The 26734-nt window shown below is 46.1% G+C and overlaps 2 protein-coding genes across 8 annotated transcripts; one reads left to right on the top strand and one right to left on the bottom strand.

Moving 5' to 3' along the window:
* Positions 1 to 2540: 2540 nt before the first annotated feature.
* LOC114588164 (non-structural maintenance of chromosomes element 3 homolog) lies at positions 2541 to 10278 on the top strand. Of its 4 annotated transcripts, none has more exons than XM_028713135.2 (11): positions 2541 to 2652; positions 4085 to 4143; positions 5048 to 5158; positions 5561 to 5624; positions 5964 to 6043; positions 6595 to 6686; positions 7646 to 7725; positions 7809 to 7854; positions 8001 to 8063; positions 8863 to 8977; positions 9754 to 10278. In XM_028713135.2, the coding sequence occupies exons 1-11, from the start codon at positions 2556 to 2558 to the stop codon at positions 9832 to 9834; spliced, it is 888 nt and encodes a 295-aa protein (XP_028568968.2). In that variant the 5' UTR covers positions 2541 to 2555; the 3' UTR covers positions 9835 to 10278. The 4 variants fall into 4 exon arrangements, with proteins under 4 accessions (XP_028568968.2, XP_028568972.2, XP_028568971.2 ...); XM_028713136.2 differs by lacking the exon at positions 2541 to 2652 and adding an exon at positions 2981 to 3046; XM_028713139.2 differs by lacking the exon at positions 8863 to 8977.
* On the bottom strand, positions 10173 to 26734 carry PFKFB1 (6-phosphofructo-2-kinase/fructose-2,6-biphosphatase 1). 4 transcript variants are annotated; one of them, XM_028713131.2, is made up of 15 exons: positions 26532 to 26734; positions 22489 to 22614; positions 22269 to 22365; positions 19601 to 19667; positions 19442 to 19516; positions 17498 to 17554; positions 16989 to 17110; positions 15068 to 15275; positions 14759 to 14905; positions 14148 to 14252; positions 13788 to 13917; positions 13339 to 13401; positions 11858 to 11922; positions 11421 to 11558; positions 10173 to 10692 (listed from the first exon to the last, which is right to left on the bottom strand). In XM_028713131.2, the coding sequence occupies exons 1-15, from the start codon at positions 26596 to 26598 to the stop codon at positions 10633 to 10635; spliced, it is 1527 nt and encodes a 508-aa protein (XP_028568964.2). In that variant the 5' UTR covers positions 26599 to 26734; the 3' UTR covers positions 10173 to 10632. The 4 variants fall into 4 exon arrangements, with proteins under 4 accessions (XP_028568964.2, XP_028568963.2, XP_028568967.2 ...); XM_028713130.2 differs by lacking the exon at positions 26532 to 26734 and adding an exon at positions 23165 to 23324; XM_028713134.2 differs by lacking the exon at positions 11421 to 11558 and having other exon boundaries at positions 26532 to 26733.

Raw genomic sequence — 26734 nt, 5'->3', positions numbered from 1 at the left:
AGTAGTGTCAGGAATAAATGATTTGTACCTCTGCTAAGGAATGCCAAAGCCTATTTAACTGGGAGGTTTCCACTTTGGTGTGTATAACCTGGATCCTGCCATAGAGAGACTGGGGAGGCAAATTACTCACTGGAAAAAGTTTTATATAGAATGGAAGAGTTTACATCTGTTTGAATTTTAGTAACCTTTTTAGTGCCAGTCAGGGTTCACTACCTATTTCATACAGAGACACTAAAAAAAACACGTTTTTTGTGGGGTTTTAAAAATAGATATAATCAATAACAACAAAGAGTCATGTGCATTTTAAAGATTGATAACACATTTATTATGGCCTAAGGTTTCATGGATTAACACAGCTACTTCTCTGGAAATTTTAATAGCTGTAGTCTGTAATGTATAACAGCATAATAATGAAAACTTCTCGAAAGAACCTACAAACAGCATACGTTTTCTTTTCTTTTTTTCCTTTTTTCAAAAAAAATTTTTATTGGTTTTCACAACATTATAGACAAACACATAAAACAAACAAACATAAATCATAACCTTATTAAAAATTACACTTATTAACATTGTTAAGTGACTTCCTTGCTTCCCCTTGGTTGAATTTCATTGCATGTCCTTTTAACGGTTTTCCAAATCATAGTTCTTAAAATAATTTAACTTAAACATTAACATCCTTAGATCTTCAAATTATGAAATTAAACATATTAATTCATCACTTAACTTAAATAAAATCCTAAGCCAATTAAGTATCTGCAAGCTGTTTTCAGCAAACAGCATACGTTTTCTGTTCTGCTGCACACAGGGCCAGCCCGAGACCTTTTGGCACCTGAGGCAAGACGTGCCACCCGACGCATCCCTCCAACGCCACAGATCTGGGCCCACAGCCCAGTGGGATGAGATGCCTCAGGTCTCCTCATTGGTGCACCAGCCATACTAGAGTAGCAAACTAGCTTAGGGGCTCAAATTTCTGTGGCACCAGTGGTGTGCAGTCAGTGGACTCGGCTAGCCCCTAAATGTTCCCCTGGTTCCCTCCTTCTCAAAGCCTGAGAAGCTTCTGCCTGGCTTAGGGAAGGAGGCATGATGCTCATGCGCACGCTCTCTGCTCCCTGCATCGCCCTCGCAAGCTGGTGCCTCTGGCCCTAAAGGTTTCCCTACAAAACATTTCACTGCACACTACCGAGTGGCGCCCTGTGTGACGCCAAAGTTTGGCGCCTCCCGCCTCCCATCCTACATCAGTTGTGGCGCCCCCAACTTTTCCATTTTCTAGCGAGGAATCCTATTCGGAATAAGGGAATTTCCTTTAAAAAAGGGAAATGTTGACAGCTATGCCCCAAGGGTCTGCGCCCAGTGCAACCAAACTGGCCATGCTCCCCTAAATCTGCAGAGCAGAGCACATGGCACACATTTCTAGCCACTTTCCACCCGTCAGAATTTGCCGCCTGAGGCAGCATGCTTACTCTGCCTCATGGTAGGGCTGGCCTTGGTTGCCTTTACAGAGGCTGTGTATAAATTCCTGTTTACTCTGCATCCAGTGCACTCCCACCGCTGGTTTGGGAAGTGGTGCACACGTCAGCCACAGTTCCTATGTATCCTGTATCTATGCTGCCATTTATTAAGAAATGTTGAGTTTTGATGAATCCCCGCCCTCCCAACCAGCTTTGATGCAAACTGAGGAAAAAATGACCTAGTTGCATTTTAAGCAGGGTGATTTGTATCCATCCGTAAAGAACTGCTGTGGGGACAGGAAAAAGAGTGCCCCTTTTCCCCACCTCCAAGCCAGTGCCGTCCTTTCAGATTATGAAGTTAAATGAAAGGAAATCTTCAGTTCCTTCCTATATTGTGATTGCGGCCTGACTGCCCCCCTCGCCCTGCTTCTCCCCCTTTACTTAAATGCAGTTCTTGGGACAATTTTGTTCAGGTAACAGTAGTGTGGAAAGAGAGAATGTTTAATGCACACAGCCCACCTGTTATGTACTGAGTTGAATAGGATCCAAAATGCAGCAGTCTGATTGGTCCTAGAACAATAGGATCCAAAATGCAGCAGTCTGATTGGTCCTAGAACAATAGGATTCAGAATGCAGCAGTCTGATTGGTCCTAGAACAATGCAGCAGTATGATTGGTCCGCAGGAGCCACCCAATCCAGGAAGTGAATCTGCAACCTGATTGGCCTACAGGAGAATCCCGGAATTAGCCAATCAGATGCAGGCCATTGTGTAAATAATGTATATAAAGCAGATATTGTGGGGAAACTTCCATTCCTCCTCACCACTATGAGCTGAATGAAGAGCATAAAATCCACTCTCTACTCCCAAGTATATTTCACCACCCAAGCTGCAGCTGGGAGAAATATGCACTTGCTGCATTTGAGTTAAATGGATGGGCTGGGGAAGAAGCAGTACGTGGTACACAAAGCATGGCACCAACAGCCCTCCTTACAGAAGAAAACTCAAGTTTATTTACTCCCAAGTATACAAGCACAGGCTCAAGCTGCTAACGTGCAAATTGTAGAGTTGGAAGGGACCCCGAGGGTCATCGAGTCTGACCCCATGCAATGCAGGAATCTCAGCTAAAGCAACCATGCCAGAGGGCCACCCAATCTCTTCAGCTGCAAAGAAGCGGCCCATTCACTCTTTCGCCAGCAAATACAAGTGAGTCTTGCGGCTGCTAACGAATTTATTATGGCAGACATTGTCGACTGAACCGGCCTCCCCCCCCCCCCCCCCAAGGCCGCCTTCGTGGCTCTTTTCCTCCCCGCCAGCCAGAGGCCCCGCTTCGACGCCTGCCTGCCTCAGAAACAAACTGAGGCGAAAATGGCGGGAAAGAATCGGCCGCCGAAACCGAGGCGACGACCAGGAGGCCAAGGCCGCGGAGGAGGGAAGCGTTGCTAAGCAACAGCCGACCGAACGCGGGAGTAGACGGAGGCGCCTGCGCACTGGGAAGCCGGGGGGGGGTCGGCAAGCGGCTCGGCGCGCGCATGCTCAGAAGTGCCGAGAGGGCGGGCCTCGCGCGGTGCCGCGCAGTTGCAGGCGAGCCGCGGAGGAGGTGAGTCGTGGTGGTTGGTGCTCCGGCGGCGTGAGGGGTTTCCTCAGCGAGAGGACCCGGCTTGGGCTCCGCCCCCCGCCCGTCTTCTACGCCGGCCTGAGTTGTACCTGTTGGGTTGCTGCCTGTTGGGTTGCTGACTCTTTTGCGGGGGGGGGGCGGAGGATGCTGGCAGTCTTAGATATGGCTTTCCAGAGCAGGCGGGTTGCTTTTCTTATTATTTCCAGAAATGTCATAGTCGCCGCTTTTCCTAAGAAGCCTAACCTGTTGAGCTTCTGCCTGTTGCATGATTTCTATTTTTTTTTTATAATATTTTTTATTGCGTTTCTTTTCATAGTTTTGTACATTCCAAACCATACAGAATAAATCAAATACAAGAAACAATTTTTTGATTTTTTTTACAAAAGAAAACATTGTACTTCCCCACACCTTCCAGATCTGCATTCTTTGTAATAACAATATCAGCAATTTGTTACCTTATTTCAAACCTTGGAAGAATGGCAGACGCAGTTGATGGACTACATGGAATTAGCTGAAATGACCGGCAGAATCCGAGATTTGGAGGAAGAATCGGTTGAGGTGGACTGGAAAAAATTTAAAGACTATTTGCAAAAATATTATAAGTTGTATGAATCCTAAGATAGTGCATGTTATTGGAAATGTTATGCTTTAGCAAATATGATTAAGTAAATGGCAAAATAAGTGATAAAAGAGAAAAGAAGACAAAGTGAATCAACCATATTATGTTTATTTTAAAGGTATCAAATTTGAGATATAATTTATTGAATAACGGTTACATAATAATTGAAACTGTTGCATGATTTCTAAAGGCTCAAGGAGCCCTGCTTTGCTCTGGGGAGTTGGCAGCGTGTGTTTTGGGGGAGTGGCAGTTTCTGAAGTGGGGAACTGGCAGATGTAGCCCTGGACCCCGAGTTTCCACAGGAGTCGGTAGGGGACATGTGCTGGCTTCGTTCTTGAGTGACAAAGGTAAGGGAGACAAGAATACACCTGCCATAGCTTTCTCTTCCTCTTTCCCACAAGCTCTTGTCGGAGAGATGTCCCACAGCAAACGTAGCAGCAAGGGAGCCGGCCCTTCTCAGGTACTGCACATGGACTGACTTCTGGATTTATTAATATGTTGTAATGTATAGCTTATACTGCCAAACAAAACTAGATGCAGCCCCCCCCCTTCCCTCAAACTAAACAGTAGCTTGTAAAAACACCAATCTCCATAAAAATTCAATCAAAAGGTCACAAAGATAAGAATGAAAAGAAGATAATTCACCAGCTGCAACCCATAAGTAGTAAAAGATAGCCCTAAGCCACCAACATCACCTGCATTTGGGTAGGTAGCAGAGTCCAGATTTCATACCTGGCTGGTAGCAAATCTCCATATGGTAGAGACAAGTGTCTAAGACATGTATACAGTAATATCTCCGTGAACGTCCGCCTTGTCTAGCGTCTTTTCTGGTGAACGTCCATGGCAAACCCGGAAGTACTGGAACGGGTTACTTCCGGGTTTGCTGCTTCACGCATGTACAGAAGCACAAGCCGCTCCACGCGTGTGCGGACGCGGCACTTTGCCCTGCATCCTTTTTGGCTAGCGGCTGGGGCTCCAGTACATTTATGCAGTTCAGATACGATGGGTGGCATTTGCATGTTGCACTTGAGTTTTACAGAACTTGCTGAAACCTTAAATGTTCAGCTATAATATATGAAAGGTTGTAGCTTTTCAACAGAGAAATGTAATCCAATTAATAGTACACTCCAAAGCACGTTTACTTAGAAATAAATTCCATTGGGTTCAGAGGGTCTTACAGTCAAATGTGCATAGGATTGTAGTCTTGGTAAGAAATTGCTCAGAAAATGTCAAGCATGTTTATCTCTACATGTGGCTAGCACGAGATCAGAGCTGACATCTCCAGAGATGACAGGCCTGTGTGAATCCCACAGCTGGATCCCAAAGCCTTTTTTTTAAAAAATGAATCCTCTTTCCTTACCCAGGCACAGCACACGGGTTCAGATGATGAAGGCGGCACACTGAGTCTAACGATGACACCCAGCCAGCTGCGGAATACCTTGGAGCGACGCCCACGGAGTCAAGTGGAACTCAAAGTAAAGGAGCCTCTGCTGCAATTGTTTATGCTTCTTTGGGGCCTCACAGTCATGATTGGCTATAGCCAGAGCTATGTCCATTCAGTTGAAAAAAAGTGCTAGTAAAAATAGAGTTTTGTGACTTGTGTAAACTATGTACAGATTGGCATGGTCTTCCTAGTTTTGTTAGCTGTCGCAGATGTAAGACACTGAAACCCTCCCTGGCAACCATTGAAAATCTTATTCAGCCACGGTTCTGGGTTCTGAGATTGTCTACACACTTTTCAACTAGATTTGCAGTCATAATTCTAGATTTTTTTTAAAAAATGAAGGCTGAAATTCTCAGGTAACTGAATTCTGTGCCCACAGCATTGCAGCATAGACATAGACCCACCAACTGCCTATGTTGTATTCTCCCTGCAGGCACAAGAGCTCGTGCAGTTTATTCTGTTCAAAGACCAAAAGAAGATCCCAGTTAAAAGGGCAGGTAAGAACAGGACCAAATTGCTTTTGTGCCAGAGATACCCAAATTCTGTTTTCAGGGTGAGATTAAGCAAATTTATATTGGCACTTCTGCGCTTCTAGAACTACCAGACGTCCTGCCTAGGTCTCCTTGGTTTCCAACCCCTTATGAGTTATTGTGCACATAATTCCAAGTTCTGAAAGCTTTGCTTCAGCCAAGTATATATCTTTCTAGTTGCTTTTCATATTTTTTTTTTTAGTTCAGATTTTTTTCCAATGGGATTTTGCTTTGTATGTTTGTGTGTGTTTTTTTAAATACAATGTAAGAAGACCTGGTCAACAAACCTATCTGTCTCCTTTATAGATGTTCTGAAACATGTTATCAAAGACTATAAAGATGTCTTTCCTGTGATCATCAGACGTGCCAGTGGGATCTTTCAGCTGGTGAGGGAGGAATCCATTATTGGTTTGGGCAGAAGTGTGCGACTCCATCCATTTTGCTTTATTTGTGGATTCTCATAAGGCCCAGCCTCTGAAAGCAGGACTGCAGAGAAGATTTCTGCAGTGTCTAGTGAGGCCAAAGCGGTGGCTCTGAAGCTGAAATCGTTTGATAGACCATTAAAAAGCTAGGAGCATAGCAGAGTTTTTTGTCCTTGAGGTCAGTTTGACTGATGTGCTATGGCTTGGCATGAATATAGGGAGAGAAAAAATGGCAATTTTTGCATAAATTGTAGAGATTGCTTGAATGTGTTTATCTACTCTTAGGCCTTTAGTATAGTGTGGAAAATCCAGACCCACAATGAAGGATGCTTCAAGTCAGATATCCTTACCTAGCGATTCAAATTCTGAGCAATACAATTTATGCCAGGGATAGAACTGATTCGTTTCTCAATATCTAGTTGTGATTTCTATCTTCTTTAAATGGGATTGTAATAGTGGAAAATTGGCCTTTTACACTCTGGTCTGAATGTATTTATCTTTTTCTGCTTTGTCAGGTATTTGGACTGGAGTTGGTGGAACTTGACTCCAGAAATCCCACATACATCTTGACCAATAGATTGCCACCACTGGAACAGAGCTTGGAAGAGTAAGCAGAAGAGGGAAGAGTGTGTGTTCTGGTTCTCTTTTGGCAGTCCCAGCTGGAACGGAAATGAAATGAAACCCTCTCTCTCTCTCTCTTTCCCCCGCTTTGGCCTTGGTGCTTATCATCCTGTTCTTTTATTATTCAGAGAGACGTTAAGGTTCTACCAGAAGGAAGCACAAGACCAACTCTACCAACTACCATATGATCCCTGACCTAGAATGTTAACTTCCTCTTCTTTTTTAAAAAGAGCTAGTTCAAGTTCACCCTGCCCAACAAGGAACTAATTCCAGTTAATGTTAGCCCCTTTGCAAACAATTTTTTTCAGCATTCAGAATGTTAAAGGCTGCTGTGCTGATGTGTAAAATATACCTAAGACTAAGAAAACATGAAAGCGCGCACGCACACACACACACAGAGAGAGAGAGAGAGAGAGAGAGAGAGAGAGAGAGAGAGAGAGTGGAATATGAAATGTTTATTTTTCCCAACTGTGACAATTAGGCTTACAGGTCCCCCAAAGTTTAAAGAGTAAGAAACACATGTAGGAGGATCAACTGTGAATATGACCTAGAAATTGTGTGAAGTTCTACCCCAAAATGAACTTAATTTACATTCAGTTCACCTGGCAATTAAGGTACTATGCTTTCAGATATAATTCAGATATTTTTTAAAAACAACTTATTCAGTGATCTTTGTTAAGCTATTACAAGCGCTGCATTTGACTAAGGCGAGATGAAGTGGTTCTGAACACACAAAAAGGAAGTGTTGGTGTGTGATTCTTTGATCCCAGGCCAGCACTATTTCTTCCTCGCAGCTTGCATTTTAGCCAAGGCATCAGAACTATCAATTCCTGAAGTTAAAAGCATTTGGTTGAGTTTGTTTGTTTCTTGCTTTACAACCCAAGCTTCAGTTAAAACCCCAAATCCCGTGTTGGGAGACTGAATCTCTTTCTCCTTTTTTTGCAGCGATGACATCATCTGCAAGATGGGGCTCCTCCTTGCCATTCTCAGCCTGATCTTCATGAAGGGCAATGTGGCTAAAGAATGTGAGTTGCGCTCCATTCGGTTCATCTGACTTCTTTGGTAGCCTCAGTTGCAAACTCTCATCTCTTGCTTTCTCTCCATCCAGCTGCGGTTTGGGAGCTGCTGAAGAGGCTGCGAATTGACAGCCTTAGGTATGATTGTCTAGGGGTAGCCATCTGAATCATAGACCCAACCCCTTCAGTGGGTGGAATTATGTTCGGGAATTGGGGAAGCAAATAACTCCTTGCTCCTCTGATACTATGTACCCTGACAAAATCCCACTCTCTAACCGTTCCAGGGGAAGGTGCAAGGCATTTGGTGATGTGAAGAAGCTCGTGACAGAGGAATTTGTCAAGCAAAAGTGAGTCAGGAATTGCAAATCTTTCTACATTTTTAGTAGAGAAGAGAAATGTGTTGTGCTGGTTTAAAAGTGTTAGGAGACTAGAATCCAGAACTCATTGTTTTGTTTCTAGTGCCTAAAATGGGGTGGGAGACCAAGACCAGATATGTCCTTTAGAGAAACAAAACACGATCTGTGCTCTGAAGTAGTGATGTACGGCTAAATTCCTTGAATCGGCACAGGGTTGTAACAGTGGTTCATTGCATTTGTTCCTTGTACGCAAATGTGTGGGATTGAAATCTTGTGTGCACAGAGCACATTCATGGCAGAAATTGTAGCTTGACTGTTTATAATGTCCAGCTGAGTTTACATGCCCTGGGAGACGTCAGACAACTCTCAACTGGAGTACAGATACTTCAGCTTTTAGCCTTTCTATTCTCCTGTGTCTTTGTCCATGGAGTTTTCTTGGCAGGGATACTGGAGTGGCTTGCCGGTTCCTGCTCCAGGTGGATCATGTTTGGTCAAAACTCTCCACTATGACCTGTCCATCTTGGGTGGCCCTGCACGGCATAGCTCATAGCTTCCCTGAGTTGTTCAAGCCCCTTTGCCACGGCAAGGCAGTGATCCATAAAGGGGTACAAACATGAGTCTGACCAAACTGAGGGAGGCAGTGGAAGACAGGAGTGCCTGGCGTGCTCTGGTCCATGGGGTCACGAAGAGTCGGACACGACTAAACGACTAAACAACAATTCTCCTGTGTGTGGGATGGCTTTTTCCTACAAAGGATTTTAGCAGTGATCATGCAATTCTCACTTTCTAGGTACCTGGAATATACTCGCCTCCCACACACTGATCCACCTGAGTTTGAGTTCAGATGGGGACCACGGGCTGTTAGAGAAACTTCCAAGAAGGAGGTGTTACAGTTTGTTGCTAAGGTACTAGTCACCTGCTATAAGGCATGACCAGTCGAATTTTTCCATTGAGAGACTCTGTGGCCTGCAGAGTTTGCCCATGTGGCTGTACCAAAAGATCTCAGCCAAATCTGTACTTGCAGTAAAAGTCTACCCAGCATTAAGAATAAATGGCCCAGACTCTGGGACTGGAATAAATGAAAGAAATGTTCCCCTGTTTGTACATCCTGCACGTTTTATCCTAGACCATCCTTTTCTGAATTTTTAAAATTTAAATATTTATGAAGCAGAGAAATGGAGAAAAGGGGGGGAAAGTAAAGGTTGTGAATACTATATGTGGATTATGAGGGTATAGGGGCAAACACTTAACTGCAGGGGACTGGCCATTGTTAGCTTTCCTCAGTTGATCACTCTCAACTTCTGAGCTTTTCCTAGACATCTTCCAAATGTATTCAGGATCTTCTCTGCAGCCATAGGGGAGAACAACTTGCTTGCAAAACATGATACTGGAATGTTAGCTGTTGTGCAGTTTCACAGATCCCATACTGTTTTTTTAAGAGGTGCAGCCCGATTCTGGTTTTTGTGCATAGAATTCCTCCTTTCTCTCCGCACCCCCAAATTGTGTTGGCAGCATCTGAGCAGGCAGCAAAGGTTCTGATTCCTTGTATAGCTTTCTATTCTGTTGTTAGAATGTGGCTTATATTGGTTATATGTAATTGAAAATTAATAAAAAATATTTGCAAAAAATAATAATTCTGTTTTTTCCTGACTGTGTCCATCTGATTCCCTCCCCCAATCAGATACAGAAAAGGGACCCAAAATCCTGGATGAGCCATTACCAGGAGGCTGAAATAGAGGCTAATGCTGCAAGAAGAAAATAGCTGTTACCGCGTTGGATTACAGGGAGTCATTGGAACCCCCAACTGGAAGTGGGTCTGCAGCCTTCTATGAGTACTTTGAGGGGAGAAGTGCTTTGAGGTTCATTTTATAGGGCTTGGCTCCATATAAAGCCCTCTGCAGCTTGGTAGGTTTCCTCCAAATGGAGGAAAGATTCCATAATACACTTGGGTCACTTAATCCTTCAGTCTGATAAGATTTATCCATAAAGAACATGTCTGATTGATGATTAAGTTCAACGTCTTTGTGATAATTTTTTTTAAATTTTTTTGTATGGTTTTATATTGGTCAGGAGAATATGGATCAGAGATAAAAGTTATACTCAGGTATAGAATGTTTCTTTATTTAACTGCCTCTGTAATATGAATAACACACATTGTAAAGAGTGTTTTTTTCATTAAAACAAAATAAAAATTTGGGCACATCCAGTCGGAGCAAATGTTTTTATATCCTATTGAAAATGTAAGCATGTGCTAAACTGTCTCAAAATGAAAACAACAAGGCTTAAAATCCAGGCCTGTTTGCATCCCCTCCCCACCCACCCCATTGTTTGTTTACAGCCTTTTTCTTTCTTAGTGAACGGTCTCTGCCAGGGCCTCACACATCCTGCGGCAGGCAATCCTAGACCACAAATTGCTATTCAAATTGCTCACTCATAAGGCAGTGTGCAGGCAAAATGGTCCAGAACTCCTGCACCCACCACTATTTCTCTGGGTGGCACTGTGCGGCCTGGATGAGTGCCAGCAGAATGGAAGGTAGGATTCTCTTAATAAGCAGCACGGTTAATAATGATCTGGCACTGTGTCTAGTGCTTCCTCAGGATTTCTTGCTACATCCACATTCTGCAGAAAGAAAAAGGAAAAGAAGTGCAAGATGGTTGAACGGAGGCTTAAATTAGAAAACAAACTTAGGGGGGAACTGAACACCCCATCCGCACCCAATTAAACTAGCGTGGTGAAATGGTTCCATTAGAATTGGAGCTGGAATGTCTGCACTGCACTCCTCTGTTCTGCCACCTCTATTTTATCATTTCTTCTAATGTGGACCAATATTTGGCAAGACCATTGCACCGCTCCACCTTGCAAATATGATTTTCTTGTGTAATGTGAATTGACCAGCACAATGCAGCCTTGTCTTTAAGGTATTGCCATAATAATCTGCTTCCATCTCCCAGTATAGGCTTGCCATACGTTGGGAAAATTCCTGACATGTCCTGGTTTTCGGGTGTAAATAGCCAGATGAGGGTAGGTAGTGGCAGAGCAAGCCGATGGGGCGGTGTGCGTGCCCTGTGCCCAGGGCCAGGGGCTTTGAGGAGTCTGCCTGCCTCCTCCCACTCAGCTGCCCTACAGCTGAGAGGGAGGCGGTGGACGGACCATTTGGGGCAGCGCAGAGCCTGCGGGCACCCAAGCCACCGTGTCACTCCCAAGAGAAACACATGGCTCGGGCGCACTGCAGGCCCCGTGGTGAGTGCCGCCCAGCGTTTTGTCACCCCCCTCAGTGGTGACACAAAGGGCAGCCCGCCCCCACCGCACCCCCCTTCCTCCGCCCCTGAGGGTAGGGGAGTCTTTACCTGAGGGCCAAACAGGCAAGGGGTAGGGGACCGCCCCAGATCACTCCAGCAGGGTTGTTTGGTTGGCTGAGGGCTGGCCATTGGCACATTGTGGTGGTGCCGGTACAAGGGGGCCTGGCTAGCTTTGTAGGAAAGACGCTGGGAGTGGGGGTGGGAAGATAAGAGGAAAATATTACAGAGGGACAAATATGAGTATGAACAAGGTGGTCTTTCCTGTTGGATGATCCCCATGGAGTGATGTCAGCAGGTAGGACCAAGTGGTGCAGCTGGCGAGCAAAGCCCTTGGTTCTCAACAGCATCACCTGGAGACAAGCTTTATAGCAAGCCACTGCTATCTGGAACTCATCACAGCTAAGGTCTTTCAACAGACCCTTTCCAGAAGATCCAACTAGATCCTGGTTAGGGATATTTCTCAACGTGGCATGGTTCCCGCTTACCTGTGGCCGTTCCCGGTGTGTATTCACAGCCTCAATGTTGAGGAAAATCGATTCCACCTCGCAACCTGTCCCAAATAACAACCCTACAATTACTGAACATTGATGGATGTACCCAACACTTACCAGGCCACCTGTGCCTTTTCTCAGCTCATGTGCATTTTGCAGTTAAAGGTTGGGCTGGGACAAGCTTCTTGTCTGAAGGAATAGTTAAATTGTCCTGGTTGGAAACTGGGAGACTGACTTAGGCAGGACTAAAGGGAAGACCTTGGCAGCTCAAAGAGCATTCTGAGCTGGCGAACAGCACGGCAGAGAAGCTGTCTTGGACTCCCATCATGGCAGTTGTTGGCGGAGCTCTTGATAGGTTTTTTTGTTTTACCCCTCTTTTTTTATCTGGCCTAGGCTGCTACCCTAGGAGAATATAGCTGGGAGAGGGTCATCTTAAAAAAAACCACCCCACTTCATTATTTTTAATAGTGCCTGCAAAACTAAGAAGCCTTTCCTGAAGATTTAGATTAAAGTAACAAGAGACAAATAGTGAAGGGGAGCAATAGGGCGTTCATGGTTTAAAGTTGGCTTGCAAATTCTGGCTTCTTTGTAAGGCCATTGGCCTCATCCAGCAGCCTCTTCTTAGGTTCTTATAAGAAATGTCAAGCTGTGGTTAACTGGCTTTATTGTCACATGGAGGGATGAGTTCAAGCAGCAGCAAAGGAGCTCATATGCATCTGGGCTTATTAGGCAAGAATTTGATTACTTGAAAACAGCCAGTATGTTTGCTTTTAATCTCCCATGGCCACAGCGAGAGAGGGAACATACTGGAAGTAAGGTAAAGGGACCCCGACCATTAGGTCCAGTCGTGACCGACTCTGGGGTTGCAGCACTCACCTCGCTTTATTGGCCAAGGGAGCCAGCGTTTGTCCGCAGACAGCTTCCAGGTCATGTGGCCAGCATGACTAAGCCGCTTCTGGCGAACCAGAGCAGCGCACGGAAACGCCGTTTACCTTCCCGCCGGAGCGGTACCTATTTATCTACTTGCACTTTGACGTGCTTTCGAACTGCTAGGTTGGCAGGAGCAGGGACCGAGCAACGGGAGCTCACCCCGTCACGGGGATTCGAACCACCGACCTTCTGATCGACAAGTCCTAGGCTCTGGTTTAACCCACAGCGCCACCCGCATCCCTATACTGGAAGTGGGGCTAAGTAAATTCTTGGCAGTTTTGGAATGACATGCTTTAAAGGGGATAGGGAGGAAGACTTCCAAAGCACAAAGGATTTTGACAGGTGGATGGGATTTGGCTTGCAACATAGATCCTAATAGGGATCTTGCCCATGGAGCCAAAAAAGTTCTTCAGCCCCAAATGTTTTTGGGGGTAAGGTATCTCCCAGCTCTTTCTTAAAGCAAATAACCAGGACTTCTGAAATCCACCAGCAGGCCTCCTGCTTGAGGAAGGGGGTGTTGAGTTCTCCTGGATTCAGACACTCACCATAGGCCACGGGTGTGAGCTTGAGAACGGTGTGCAGCGGGCACTTGAGGTAAGGCAGCTCTTCTGAGTGGAGAGAGAACAGCAAATGAGACAAAGAGGAGCACTGAGCAAGGATCCAGCCCCTTACTCAGTCTGTGGAGGGTGGTGTATTGGTGGGGAGAGGGAAACAACAGTCAGCCTCACTAGTGAATACTCCAGATATCAGATTGCAAGGGAGCAGCTCCATCATTTGCTGGCAGTGGGTGCTATGAGGAGGAAGGAGTGCTCTGATGGTGTTTCCTGCTTGGCAGGGGGTTGGACTCGATGGCCCTTGTGGTCTATTCCAACTCTATGATTCTATGATTCTAAATGCTATTTATGGGAGAATGCCCCCCCCCCCCTTGCAGGAGACCGTAGGGACTTGGGCTCAAATGGGGAGCCTGCAAATGCAGAACAGGGTACTCTGGTACCTGCACTCTTGTCCAAGAAGTAGGCAAGCAGGCAGCGCATGACCGCTTGATGGCAGATAACCAGCACATTCTCTTGTCTCTCCAACTCCATTATGACAGGCTCCAAGCGCTGCACCAGATCCTCGTAAGACTGGGTGGATGTAAGTATTAGGTTATCCAGAGATGCCCTTGGTCCTGGCTTTGGTCCTAAGGCCCTCCCTCCCTCGAGGAGTTTCGTAACTCTCTTCTCTAGTATGCTGCATGCTTCCTCTTCCCAACCAGCTCTTCCCATTGGGAGCCTGAGGTTCCACAGGTCAGTTCCCATGCGTGTGACGTGCTAAGTATGCTCAGCCCCCAGATGCCCCACTGGGCATTCCTTACCTCTCCCTTAGGATAGCGGTACCGATATTTGTCCTGGTCTCGTAGGGCAAACTCTTCTGGGAAGTGGTCCTGGATCTCTTCGTAGGTCATCTCCTCACAGACACCCTGGGGGGGAAATGAAGCTGGGATATCTGAATTCAGCCTACATTCTTGGCAAAAAACAGGAAGTAGCATATATGTTGAAGGAAGGAGCTGGGATGTCTAGACACCCTAGTTTTCTGGGGAGAAAGTGTGGTGTAGTGGTTAAGAGCAGTGGACTCGTAATCTGGTGAACTGGGTTCACTTCCCCGCTCCTCCACATGCAGCTGCTGGGTGACCTTGGGCTAGTCACACTTCTCTGAAGTCTCTTAGCCTCACTCACCTCACAGAGTGTTTGTTGTGGGGGAGGAAGGGAAAGGAGATTGTTGGCCGCTTTGAGACTCCTCAGGGTAGTGATAAAGCAGGATATCAAATCCGAACACTTCTTCTAATAAGGGATTTTGGAACAGGAAGCCATGCCTCCTAGTAGCAGGCAGGGCTGGTGGATTAGGAACAGAGAAGTGCAAGACCCTAGTTCCTAGTTCCCCCACTGTGGGAAGAAGGGATTGTGCTCATTTCCTGTTGGTCCTCACCGCGTCGATCTCGTTCAGGGCTTTCCACTGCTCGTAGGGCACATGCAGTGCTTCTGCCGTCTGGATTGTGCGCTTCATGTGGCTCGTCCATACTTTGAGGTCACGGATGCACTGGGAGCGGATGAAGCCAGCCAAGGCACAGGCATACTGGCAGGCAGAGAGACAGAACAAGACAGGAGGTGAGGAGAAGCACTGAGGGACAGAGGTTTGCTGGGAGGCAAGAGATTCTCAGACCTCTTTGGTGTGTGAATTTGCCCAAAGTTGAGGGCGTTTTTTGCGTTTTGATTGGCGGGTAGGGTTCTGCTGTACCTGTGTGCCGCGCTCAGACAGTCCAGAGTCGCCCCCAATGCGGCCCCGCAGGTTGAGCTCGCTCTCCCCATGCCGACTAAGGTAGATGGAGCGGGGCGTCACGTGGATATTCATCAGGTAATAGACTGTGCGGCTCTGTACATGGTCCTGAACCCGGTTCACCAGGTACCGACTGCCAACATTGAAGATTTTGATGTAGGACAGGGACCTGTGGATATTGAGTGGGAGAGGGTGAGATTAGAAGCCCTTGCAGTCCGTGTGAGAGCCTGCTCCTTGGGGAATTCTGCACTGCTCATTCATTGCATAATAAACTTATGGAATTTTATACTACAGAATAATACTGAGTAGCTTACACAACACAAATGGCTATTAGCCATGATAGTAATAATAGTAATAACAATAATAATAATAAAAATAATATTTAATTTATATCCTGTCCTCCCCAGCCAAAGCTGGGCTAAGAGTGGCTAACAACAATAAAAGTAACACAGCATTCTAAAATCAATTAATTCTAAAATCAATTCAGAATCAAATTAATGGCAACCATTGGGCTAGAGTTCTATGAGGATTACCAAAGGAGGGGGTCAGACTGTGCCTTGGCCAAAGGCCTGTCTTGCAGTCCCTGCGGAAAGAGGTCAAGTCCCGCAGGGCCCTAGTCTCTTGTGACAAAGCGTTCCACCAGATCGGAGCCAGTACTGAAAAGGCCCTGGCTCTGGTTGAGGCCAGCCTAACCTCCCTGTGCCCTGGGATCTCCAAGATGTTTTTATTTGAAGACCATAAGGTCCTCAGTGGGACAAACCAGGAGAGGCGGTCCCGTAGGTACGAGGGTCCTAGAGCCAAAGATCGGCTCTGTGTACAGCAGCAGATCTGTGAATACAAAGTGCTGGGAACAGCAAAAGGCAACTGATGCCATGCTCTGTCTATGAATTCCCTGAGGAATCTTGGGGAGCAAATACAGTACTAAACTTTGGTGTATGAGATAGTCAAGAACCAGTAAGAAAGCAGGGTGATGGTTGCACGCTTCCCTGCAGTCTGGTATGAGGAAAGGTAGTATAAACATGTTTTAAAACAGAGTAAATGGGTCCATAAATGGCTATAATCATGGCAGCTTAGTAGAGCCTCCATGGGCCAGGCAGTGCACTTCTTGAGAACCAAATGCTGTGAGGAAACAGGGGAAGTCCATCTGAACCCAGCAAGGCAGTTCTCATATTACATTTTTACTTTTAATGGAAGGCCCAGAGTTATTTTCAACCTTTTGTACACCCCCAGGAGTGGCTTGCTGCTGATGCTGTTTATAGATGGTTGAAATCCTCTTTGCTGCAGATTCAGACTCCCAGCAAATTTGGTACAGTGGTACCTCGGGTTAAGAACTTAATTCATTCTGGAGGTCCATTCTTAACCTGAAACTGTTCTTAACCTGAGGTACCACTTTAGCTAATGGGGCCTCCTGCTGCCTCTGAGCCGCTGCCACGCAATTTCTGGTGGCAAGAGCCAGTGTAGTGTAGTGGTTAAGAGCAGTAGATTTGTAATCTGGTGAACCGGGTTCGCGTCTCTGCTCCTCCACATGCAGCTGCTGGGTGACCTCGGTCCACTTCTCTGAAGTCTCTCAGCCCCACTCACCTCACAGAGTGTTTGTTGTGGGGGAGGAAGGGAAAGGAGAATGTTAGCCGCTTTGAGACTCCTTCGGGTAGTGATAAAGCGGGATATCAAATCCAAACTCTTCTTCTTCTTCTTTCTGTTCTTATCCTGAAGCAAAATTCTTAACCGAGGTACTATTTCTGGGTTAGTGGAGTCTGTAACCTGAAGCATATGTAACCTGAAGCATCTGTAACCCGAGGTACCAGTATATATGGAATACACACAGCGTTCCCACCCCTTTGCAAGGCAGGCCTTGCAAGCAGTGGCAGAACTGCCTTCTCACCTGTCCAAGTCGTCATCGAGTGGCTGGTAGGTTTTCTGGTAGCACTCAATCCGCTTGAGAAAATCCTCCACCACTTCATCTCGGTTGCAGTCCTTATAGTCAGGGCTGGTCAGCTTCACTTGCTGTGGGTGATGTGAGGAGGCAAAACAACAAGGCAAGGCAAGGGTGGAGAAAGGGACATGGACACACACACACACACACACACACACACAACCAGTCAGGCTGAATCCATATTGGTGTAAGCTTAAGAAAAATGATGGTGTTGATCCTCTCTTGCCAGCAGGATAGCTGGAAAAGGATGCTCGGTTTGGGATGCTATGCTTCATTGAAGGCAGGGCTCACAAGCACTTTCAGTGCCAGAGAAATTCATTTCAGCTCACATTTTCATGTGAACCTATCTAGTCACCATTCCACAGCCCATGCTTCCACTGGAACATAGGTGCCCTTGGGACATTCACACTTCTCTAAGCATTGCCACAAAGGCTGATCTGGTGCAAAAGAGGTCTTACCTTGATATTCTCCTGGATGATATCAGGGTCATCGCAGATAGATTCAATGAAGAAGACCTGTAGTGACAAGAGCGATATGTCATGGCAGGCAAGCAGCTGCCATCAGAACAGTTTTCTTTTGGTGGCTGGAGCCAGATGGTTGCTTCCCCCCTCCCCAGAGAATATGAAGGAGTACAAAGTGGCAGGGTTGCTACTGGTGAGCAAATTTTACAGGCTTTTGTGGTGCTTTTAAAAAGTCTTCAAAATCTATTTGACCAGAGATGACAGTGCAAAATAAGAAAGCACAAATATACCCAGGAAACAAAATCTCTATCGTATTTATTTCAAATATTGGGGGGTGGAGACCATGTCTCCCATTTTCATTAACACATGCTGAGATTTCAACACAAATGTTGGTTTGGGTGCAGAGTTGTATTTATAAGGATCTCGGGTTTTGACTTTTATGTTTGCAGATGTCTCATTGTGGTTGTAGCAATATGCTCTTCATTGTGCAAATAGCATCGTAATTTTGGGGGGATACCTGTTATCTCTTCCTTTTCCCCATACTGCTCTCTAACCAAGGGCATTGCTTGGTACTTAAGGGTACTTATGTTATGTTACTGGCATAACATAAATTCACATGTGCTAATTTATATGAATAGATGTCTCCAGGAAAGTAAGTGTGTGCCTGGGGTCTCACCAGAACCGCACTTTCTAATTTTCCCAGCTGCCGTGTGTGTGTGTGTGTGTGTGTGTGTGTGTGTGTGTGTGTGTGTAAAATGTGGCAGGAGATCTGGAGCCCACTGAAAAAGACCCCTGTCGTCCGCTAACAGGGAGTGAGCAAAGGTATGCCCATCAAGCAAACCCTTAGTTTTCATAATTCATTTTGTATAAATTCATTCTGATAAAAAATACAATTAAAAAAACATGTTTAGAACTGTTTAAAAACCTCTAAAACAATTAAAGCCCAATAAAACATCCAAAATAAATTTAAGAACAGATGTAACCAAATTATGTATCCAGATAGACCTGCTGAAACAGAAAAGCTTTCAGCAGGTGTCTGAAATGGAACAGCCATGGCGTCTGCCTGATATCAACAGGCAGGGAGTTCCAAAGTGCTGCTGCCACCACCTTAAAGCAGGGGTCAGCAAACTTTTTCAGCAGGGGGCCGGTCCACTGTCCCTCAGACCTTGTGGGGGCCGGACTATATTTTGGGGAAAAAATAAAAAAAATGAATGAATTCCTATGCCCCACAAATAACCAGAGATGCATTTTAAATAAAAGCACACATTCTACTCATGTATAATAATAATAATAATAATAATAATAATAATAATAATAATGTATTATTTGTACCCCGCCCATCTGGCTGGGTTTCCCCAGCCACTCTGGGCGGCTACCACAAAACCAAAAATAAACACCAGGCAGGCCCCACAAATAACCCAGATGTGCATTTTAAATAAAAGGACACATTCTACTCATGTAAGAACACGCTGATTCCTGGACCGTCCACGGGCCGGATTTAGAAGGCAATTGAGCCGGATCTGGCCCCCGGGCCTTAGTTTGCCTGCCCATGCCTTAAAGTAGGTATGTCCAACAGGTGGATCGTGATCTACTGGTAGATCACTGGATGTCTGTGGTAGATCACTGGTAGATCACTGTCTCCCCCCAAAGAAGCTTAACAAGTTTGGTTCCCCTTTTTTGCCCTGCACCCCCAAAAACGGGGCTTTCCTCGTCTCTAAAAAGAGCTCAACAACTTTGACCTGAACCCCCCAAAAGGGGGTAGATCACTGCCAGTCTTTAACTCTGTGAGTAGATTGCAGTCTCTTGGGAGCTGGCCACCCCGGCTTAAAGGAATACTCCTAAATGCAGAATTTAGAACCTGAGTTCCCTTCACACAAAACCTTTGGCACAGGGGACTCTGACTACATCCTCTGCCTGTGGGCTGCTCACTTGACTGCTTACTTTGTAGCCGTTCTCCTTGGCAAACTGCAGGATGAGGGTCCGCCGTTCCCGCGTGGTGTTGGTGGCATCAAAAACCTGTGCAAGGGAAGAGCGAGGCAGTGGAACAAGGGTGCAATCTAAGGAACTCTTAAGAGGGATACGGGCTTTTTGCCTCCTTACCGCAACTTGTCCCTCTTCCACACTCAGATAGGTTTGGACGTCCCGAAGGGCGGCTAATGCACACTGTCTGTTGGCGAATATGAGGAGAAGTGAAAACCCACCTACAGGGCTTGTGTAATCGTAACCAAACCTTTCGTTTTTATACGGCATTCAAAGCACTTCACAGTCCTCACAACACCCTTGCTAGGTGAGTCAGTATTATGGGGAGCAAAGGGTGGCCTGTTCAAGTGCAGAGCTGGGGAACCAACGGTCCTCCAAATGTACCGTATTTTTCCGTCTATAAGACACCCCCATTTATAAGATAAGATAAGATAAGATAAAACTTTATTTGCATTAGCCAATGGCCATAGCAACAGTAAAACATTACAGTATATGCAGAAAAGGGAATTTGATATAAAAGGTAAAGGTACCCCTGCCCGTACGGGCCAGTCTTGACAGACTCTAGGGTTGTGCGCCCATCTCACTTAAGAGGCCGGGGGCCAGCGCTGTCCGGAGACACTTCCGGGTCACGTGGCCAGCGTGACAAAGCTGCATCTGGCGAGCCAGCGCAGCACACGGAAACGCCGTTTACCTTCCCGCCAGTAAGCGGTCCCTATTTATCTACTTGCACCCGGGGGTGCTTTCGAACTGCTAGGTTGGCAGGCGCTGGGACCGAACGACGGGAGCGCACCCCGCCGCGGGGATTCGAACCACCGACCTTTCGATCGGCAAGTCCTAGGCACTGAGGCTTTTACCCACAGCGCCACCCGCGTCCCACAATTTGATATAAGAGTACAATTTAAAGTCCTGAATCAGCCGTCAGTTAGTGGCCCTTATTCTGATTGCCTATGAACCTAGCAACCTTTGCTGTTATCTGCTCATTTTGATCTGATAGAAGAAAGGACATTGTGGCAGTGGTTGAGCGCCCTGGGATGGTTAGTACGACGCCTCCTATTTTGGGGGACTCAGATTTAAGAAAATGGGGGGAAGATGTATATGTGTATAAGACGCCTCCTAATTTTTGACATTATTTTTTAGGGGGAAAACCTAGTCTTATACACGGAAAAATACGGTAACTGGACTACAACACCCATCATGCCTGACCATGTTGGCTGGAGCTGATGGGAGTTGGAATACAAACATCAGGGCCGCCACACGTTCCCCACCTCTGACCTAGCGTGTTCACAGTGAAAGCGAAACCTCGATATGGAGGGACTTCCTGTGTAAGAAGTTGCAACTTAGCCATTCCATTTCACTAGCTCTCTGCCATTATTTACATTTATACAATTGAATGCGTGTGTGGGGCCGATGGGAATTGTAGTGAAAGATGGCTGGATGAGCCCTGGTAGGAGAACGCTGTCCTGTACACAGCCCTCCAGCGGGTGCTCTGAACTGGCTCAGATGGTCCTTGCCTCCTCCTTGCTTTCATTTCACCTGGAGATTTGACACTGAGTCTTATCTTCAGCCAAGCCTTGTGGAATTTTTTAATTTTATTTTAACCTTGCCTCTTTCTATTGTTGATTCTTCTTACTAACATCTGCAGCATAGCTTTGGGCAACAGCTTCAAGGTTATGGGAGGAAGTTGGGCATGTTTCTCTCTGACATTGAAAAACACTGTTTGAAAGGATTATCTAGGAATGTGAGGGTATTAAAAAAAAAATAACACCAAAGTCTGCTGCTGGCGTTTGACACTGAAATGCTTCTAGCTTGTAACTTGGCAGCAGCGAGAAACCTTGCTGGCCAGGTTGAAAGGCAAATGTAAGCTCTGGGATCCTGTGGAGTCTGAGCTGTGGTGATCTGCTACATACAGCACCCTGGCCACTACATGAGGGGTGGGGAGCCTGTGGCCCTGCAGTAATCCCATGGGCATTGAACCAGGTGCCAAAGTCCTGCTGGAAAATGAAGTCAGCATCCCCATAAAGCTTGTCTGCAGAAGGAGCATGAACTGCTCCAAAATCTCCTGTCATCAGCTGGTGTTGGTCCACTGTGCTTCATTAAGCCCAGGGTCAACACAGCCGTCTACCAGGAGATTTTGGAGCACTTCATGCTTCCTTCTGCAGACGAGCTTTATGGGGATGCTGACTTCATTTTCCAGCAGGACTTGGCACCTGCCCACACTGCCAAAAGTACCAAAACCTGATTTAATGCCCATGGGACTACTGTGCTTGATTGGCCAGCAAACTCGCCTGGCCTGAACCCCATAGAGAATCTATGGGGCATTCCAAAGAGAACGATGAGAGACAGGAGACCGAGCAATGCAGAAGAGCTGAAGGCTGCTGTTGAAGCATCCTGGTCTTCCATAACACCTCAGCAGTGCCACAGGCTGATAGCATTCATGCCATGCCGCATTGAGGCAGTAATTGATGCAAAAGGGGCCCAAACCAAGTACTGAGTACATATGCATGCTTCTACTTCTCAGAGGTCCAGTACTGCTCTATTTGCAGTCCTTGTTTTGCTGATTTCATTTAATATTCTAATTTTCTGAGATTGTTAATTTGGGGTTTTCATCAGCTGTACACCATGATCATCACAATTATAACAAATAAAGGCTTGACATATCTCGCTTTGCATGTCATGAGCCTATCTCATATATTAGTTTCACCTTTTAAGTTGAATTACTGAAATAAATGAACTTTTCCGCGATATTCTAATTTTCCGAGTTTCACCTGTAGATGGGAGAATTCCTCACCTCCGGATCTGCATGGCCTCTTCATTGTCTGGTCTGAAAAACTCGTAATTCTTGTAGGTCTGGACGGCTTCACGGCGATACTGCCCAACGTTGAACACTGGGGAGATGAAGACTAGGATGGGCTGGGGCTCTTCAAGGAGTCCCCTTGCCCCAGCAGTGTGGCTTCCCCCTCCAATCTAAGCGTCCACCCACCCTGAACAAACCCCTTCCCCACCATTACCTTTAGTGGGGGTCCCGATCCAGTTGAGGTAGCGGGTGAGTTTTTTGGAGATGTAGGTTTTTCCTCGAGCGGGCAAACCCACCATGATCACCATGGTTGGTGAATTGGTGAACTGTGGCACGGAGGCTGTAGAGAGAGGCAGAAAGAGGAACTGATGTGCTATGTGATGAAGCCACAGAGCGCCCGCAAAACCTCGGGAGCTGCCGAAGCTTCAGTACCCTACCTTAAACTTTTGCATCTTTTTCTACACTACTGTAGTTATATAGTCCCTGAATTCTAGCATTCCTAGAACCACCAGCGACCTTGGAGCAAAAAAAGACGACAAGGGAAGCCTTATGCCATAGGCAGTTGTTTTATCCAAAGAATCTTGGGAACCATAGTTCACCCTGCACAGAGCTACAATTCTCAGCACCTTTAGCAAACTACAGTTCCCATGATTCAAGTCATGTGCTTTAAAGGTGTGGTGTGTACACAGCCAGGGTCTCTTCTTCACCAGAAGTTGGGCTGAGGTCAGCCCGTTCGTTAAATACAAATATTGCCCCGTCTACATTTCCCTCAAGTTAAAAGGCTGTTCCTCGATCAAGCTAATTCCTCCGGCCTGGTGCTGAATAAAATAGACCCTGGCCTTCTTTGGGGAGAAAGAACCCACATCGGAGCAGAACAGAGCCCAACTCACATCCCCTGCGTTGCTGAAGGCGTTTGCTGGTGCGGGGAATCCATACTTTCTGCAAAGGCGTCTGAGTGAGCTCGCCAAACGCTCCAGACATCCTGCTGATCGCCTACTTGTTCTCCAAAACTGGACTGTCTGGCTCTTGCCGGAGGCTCCAGATTACTGATTGTCATGTGTGTGTTTGTGTATGCAAGCGAAATAGGTTCAGTGTAGGACAGTTTGGCCATTGAACTCCCACCGCTGTGTACACTACAGATAACTTGGAGATAACGTCCGACCAAGCTCACTTTACTATTGGGGAGAAAGTTCCTTGCTGTTCTTAACATTTGCTAGTCGAGGGAGCGGGTGCCATCTAGAAATGGAAACCCCCTGCCTCCCCGCCCCCCAACAATGCCTTTCCCCTGCCTTCCTGATCCATTCTGTTCTTCTGAACTGACGCGATGTAAGAACTGACACCTCCCAAGGTCAGAGACCCCATATCCCAATTCCAGTTTTACAGAGTGGTTAGCTAATACCACTATGGAATTTTGTCCTTAGGGATGGACCCAGGGCACTATGCAACTAGGGCAGGCTTCCTCAACCTCGGCCCTCCAGAAGTTTTTGGCCTACAGCTCCCATGATCCTTAGCTAGCAGGACCAGTGGTCAGAGATGATGGGAATTGTAGTTGAGGAAGCCTGAACTAGGGTGTCCTGCTAATAGAAGCTTATGCAAGGACTTTTGCTAACATAACAGGGTTTCCCCCTTCTCTTCCTATGCCCCCAAAAGTGGTTCTGTGGGGGCTGGGAGAACCCCCAGAGCAGCCCAAGAGGGGGAATGGAGCTGGTTCTGTCTGGCAAGTTGAAATACTTGCGCTGAAGGAACAATTCCCATAGCGCTACCTTGAATTCCTCCCAGAATTCCCACAAATAGAATAACTTTTTTAAATGTGCGAGTTTGCATAATTTAGTGACAGTTTTCTTTTGTAAATTTTGAATTAAAATTCTGTTTAAATGACAAATTATGAAACAGGAAGAAACAAGAAACAGAGGACAATGAATAGTGGCCATTACATTAAATCCCAGCCTCCCTATCCAATAAATGAAATCTTTATCAGTTTCCTATGTTTTGAGGAAAACTTGCCAACCTATTTTCCTTTACAGCTGTATAGACTACAGCAGTGTTTGTCAAACTTGGGTCTCCAGCTGTTGTTGGACTACAACTTCCATCATTCATAGTTAGAAGGACCAGTGGTCAGGGATGATGGGAGTTGTAGTCCAACATCAGCTGGAGACCCAAGTTTGACAAACCTTGCATTAGAGGCTTGTTTTTCTAAATAAATAACTAAATAAAAGCAGAGAACTTCAGGCTTGTGCACAAGTGGTGGAATCAATTCTGTGTTGCCTGTTGGTGCGATCACAACCATGCAGATTTACAAAGACCCCACCACATCCAATTCCTCTTAAAGGACAAACCAGACCAACTAACTTGTTTTCTGGCTTTTTAAAGTGCAGGGCTTAAGTTCAGTGAGGGTGGGGAGAATGGATGACCTTGAATCAGTACTGGAGCCAGCGTCAGAGTCAGCTTGTATGCTCGACCCAGGAAGGTGTATGCCATGGACCCATGCCAAAGTGCCAGATTCTGGGGCAAAGTGGAAAGTTTTCAATTCCTGGTGAGGTTTACTGTGGACACCTTACTGGTTTATTGAACGGCAGGGGTACGTACTAGAGCTGGAGGCTTACACTAGGTGGCACTGTAGAGCAGCCTTTCTCAACCTTGGGTTCCCAGATGTTGTTGGACTACAACTCCCAGTCAGGGATGATGGGAGTGTTAAGTCCAGCAACATCTACCCAAGGTTGAGCAAGGTTGTTGTAGAGAATTCTAAGAAGTGGTTTTCAAATGGTACTTCTTGAGAAACAACTAGAAGCAGCCATAAATTCATAGGATGGGGGGGAGGGAGAAGCTGACCTTCTCTATTCTGTTGAGAGTTCTAAATTTGCTAAGCACCTGGGGATCAACTAAAAGCTATAATGTATGGGAAAGGTTCTTTTATTTTAAAAAGTGCAGCTGTAGATTTCCAAGGGCCCTCAGTGGATACAGGGCACCTGGACCCAAGCTACAAAGAATAACCTTATCTACCATTGTTTGCTTTTTTGCTCTAATTGGCTTCATCAAGTGTATATTGTTTCGCTAACATTTCCCAGGGACAATGAGAGATAAACAGAAGACGACTTCTAGAAGAGCTGACATGAGATCAAAGTGCAGCAAGATCTTATAAATAATTAACACAGCTGACATTTTGCAAAACATGAAAAACTCCTCCAAAAAAGAAAGTAAAATCCCCAGTAAAACAGCCCAGTGTTTAACCTTAAATAACGCATTAGTATGTTTTGTTGTTGTTTTGCTTCTGACTTCATTAAGAACGTCATCTGAAATAATTCAAGTTTTAAATGCATAGATTAAATTTTACTTAATCCCACCGTTGGCAGGGAAGGAAAGGAACGTGGGCAAAAAGTTACAGAGGAGACCCGTCAGGAACAGAGACCGCAGTCCAATGATGGTCACATTGACACCATACAATTCCCAGCATGTTCTACTGACTACGGTTCCCAGAATTCCCCACGACTGTTAAAGTAATGTAAGAGTTCTTTAACTGTATGGTATGGATACAACCAGGGCTTGTACAAGAATAATATCCCAGGGGATTGTGTACCCTAAATCGCTAACAACAAGCTGCAGATTCTCACAGAATATTTTCCACTAGATGGCCACATGGCAAAAGTAAAAATGGGCAAAGCGAAAGCAGACATTCACCAGAGTGAGCACAAGCTCTTTGGGGATGAAGCAGGCTGTGCATTCAGATAAATACATTGACAACACAGCATCCAGAGTTTATTGGACTCCTGTGTTCAACACGGGGATGATCATTTTGAGCATGCCCATTTCAACACAGGTTACGCATTGCATCACGCAGCTTAGCAAATTCTCTGCAGGCTTATAGCCTGTACTTGGGCAGCATTTCAGCAAGATGTGCAGACAACTATCTCCAGCCTGCTGTAGCTTGCATGTGTGCTAGGCCAGGAAATACAATATGCCTTATGCAACTCAAGGATAAACACTGTGGGCTTTGATGGGGGTTAACGGCAAGGACAGAAGAGAAAGGGAAGGGAACCAGGCAGTTTCCCAGGGCATTGGACAACTCCCACCAGGGTTAAGAACTCCCCATTTTCCCACACTAGAAATAAAGGATCACTGCAGGTTTGCCATGCTTGAGCCCCTAGGGAATGGACAGTTAGAGGACATCCTGGCTGTTCTTGAACTCCTTAGACACCCACCCAATGTCGTCTTAGAACCCTGTCATCTGTCATCCTGACTGCCGACTGGGACATGCCCTACCTGGGATTTTGGCAGGTTTTTCCTCCATTGCTGATCGGTCTCCCTTATCTTCTAGGAGCCGTGGCATTGGGGGATCTGCCGGGTCACTACAGCAAGGAGGATTTCCCTCGGGGTCAAGTTTCGTGCTGCTGGGGTGTCATTCATAGCAGCTGCTCAGCCAGAGGCAAAACAATCCGGGGAGTCTTTCCACAAGAAGCCATGTG

The sequence above is a fragment of the Podarcis muralis genome, chromosome 17 (genome assembly GCF_964188315.1).
Source record: "Podarcis muralis chromosome 17, rPodMur119.hap1.1, whole genome shotgun sequence".
NCBI classification, from domain to species: domain Eukaryota; kingdom Metazoa; phylum Chordata; class Lepidosauria; order Squamata; family Lacertidae; genus Podarcis; species Podarcis muralis.
Note: the sequence above shows the minus strand (reverse complement) of the source record. Positions and strands in the feature narration are given on the sequence as shown.

What these genes read in the sequence shown, in the direction of transcription:
- LOC114588164 (XM_028713135.2), top strand. Translation starts at nt 2,556, where the DNA reads ATGCAGGAATCTCAGCTAAAGCAACCATGCCAGAGGGCCACCCAATCT. An exon ending in AGGGAGCCGGCCCTTCTCAG is followed by an intron (nt 4,144 to 5,047) that starts GTACTGCACATG and finishes TTCCTTACCCAG; the next exon opens with GCACAGCACACGGGTTCAGA. An exon ending in GATCCCAGTTAAAAGGGCAG is followed by an intron (nt 5,625 to 5,963) that starts GTAAGAACAGGA and finishes TCTCCTTTATAG; the next exon opens with ATGTTCTGAAACATGTTATC.
- PFKFB1 (XM_028713130.2), bottom strand. Translation starts at nt 23,255, where the DNA reads ATGTCTGGAGCGTTTGGCGAGCTCACTCAGACGCCTTTGCAGAAAGTA. An exon ending in TGGAAGAGGGACAAGTTGCG is followed by an intron (nt 19,517 to 19,600) that starts GTAAGGAGGCAA and finishes TCCCTTGCACAG; the next exon opens with GTTTTTGATGCCACCAACAC. An exon ending in CTTCTTGGACAAGAGTGCAG is followed by an intron (nt 13,402 to 13,787) that starts GTACCAGAGTAC and finishes CTCTCCACTCAG; the next exon opens with AAGAGCTGCCTTACCTCAAG.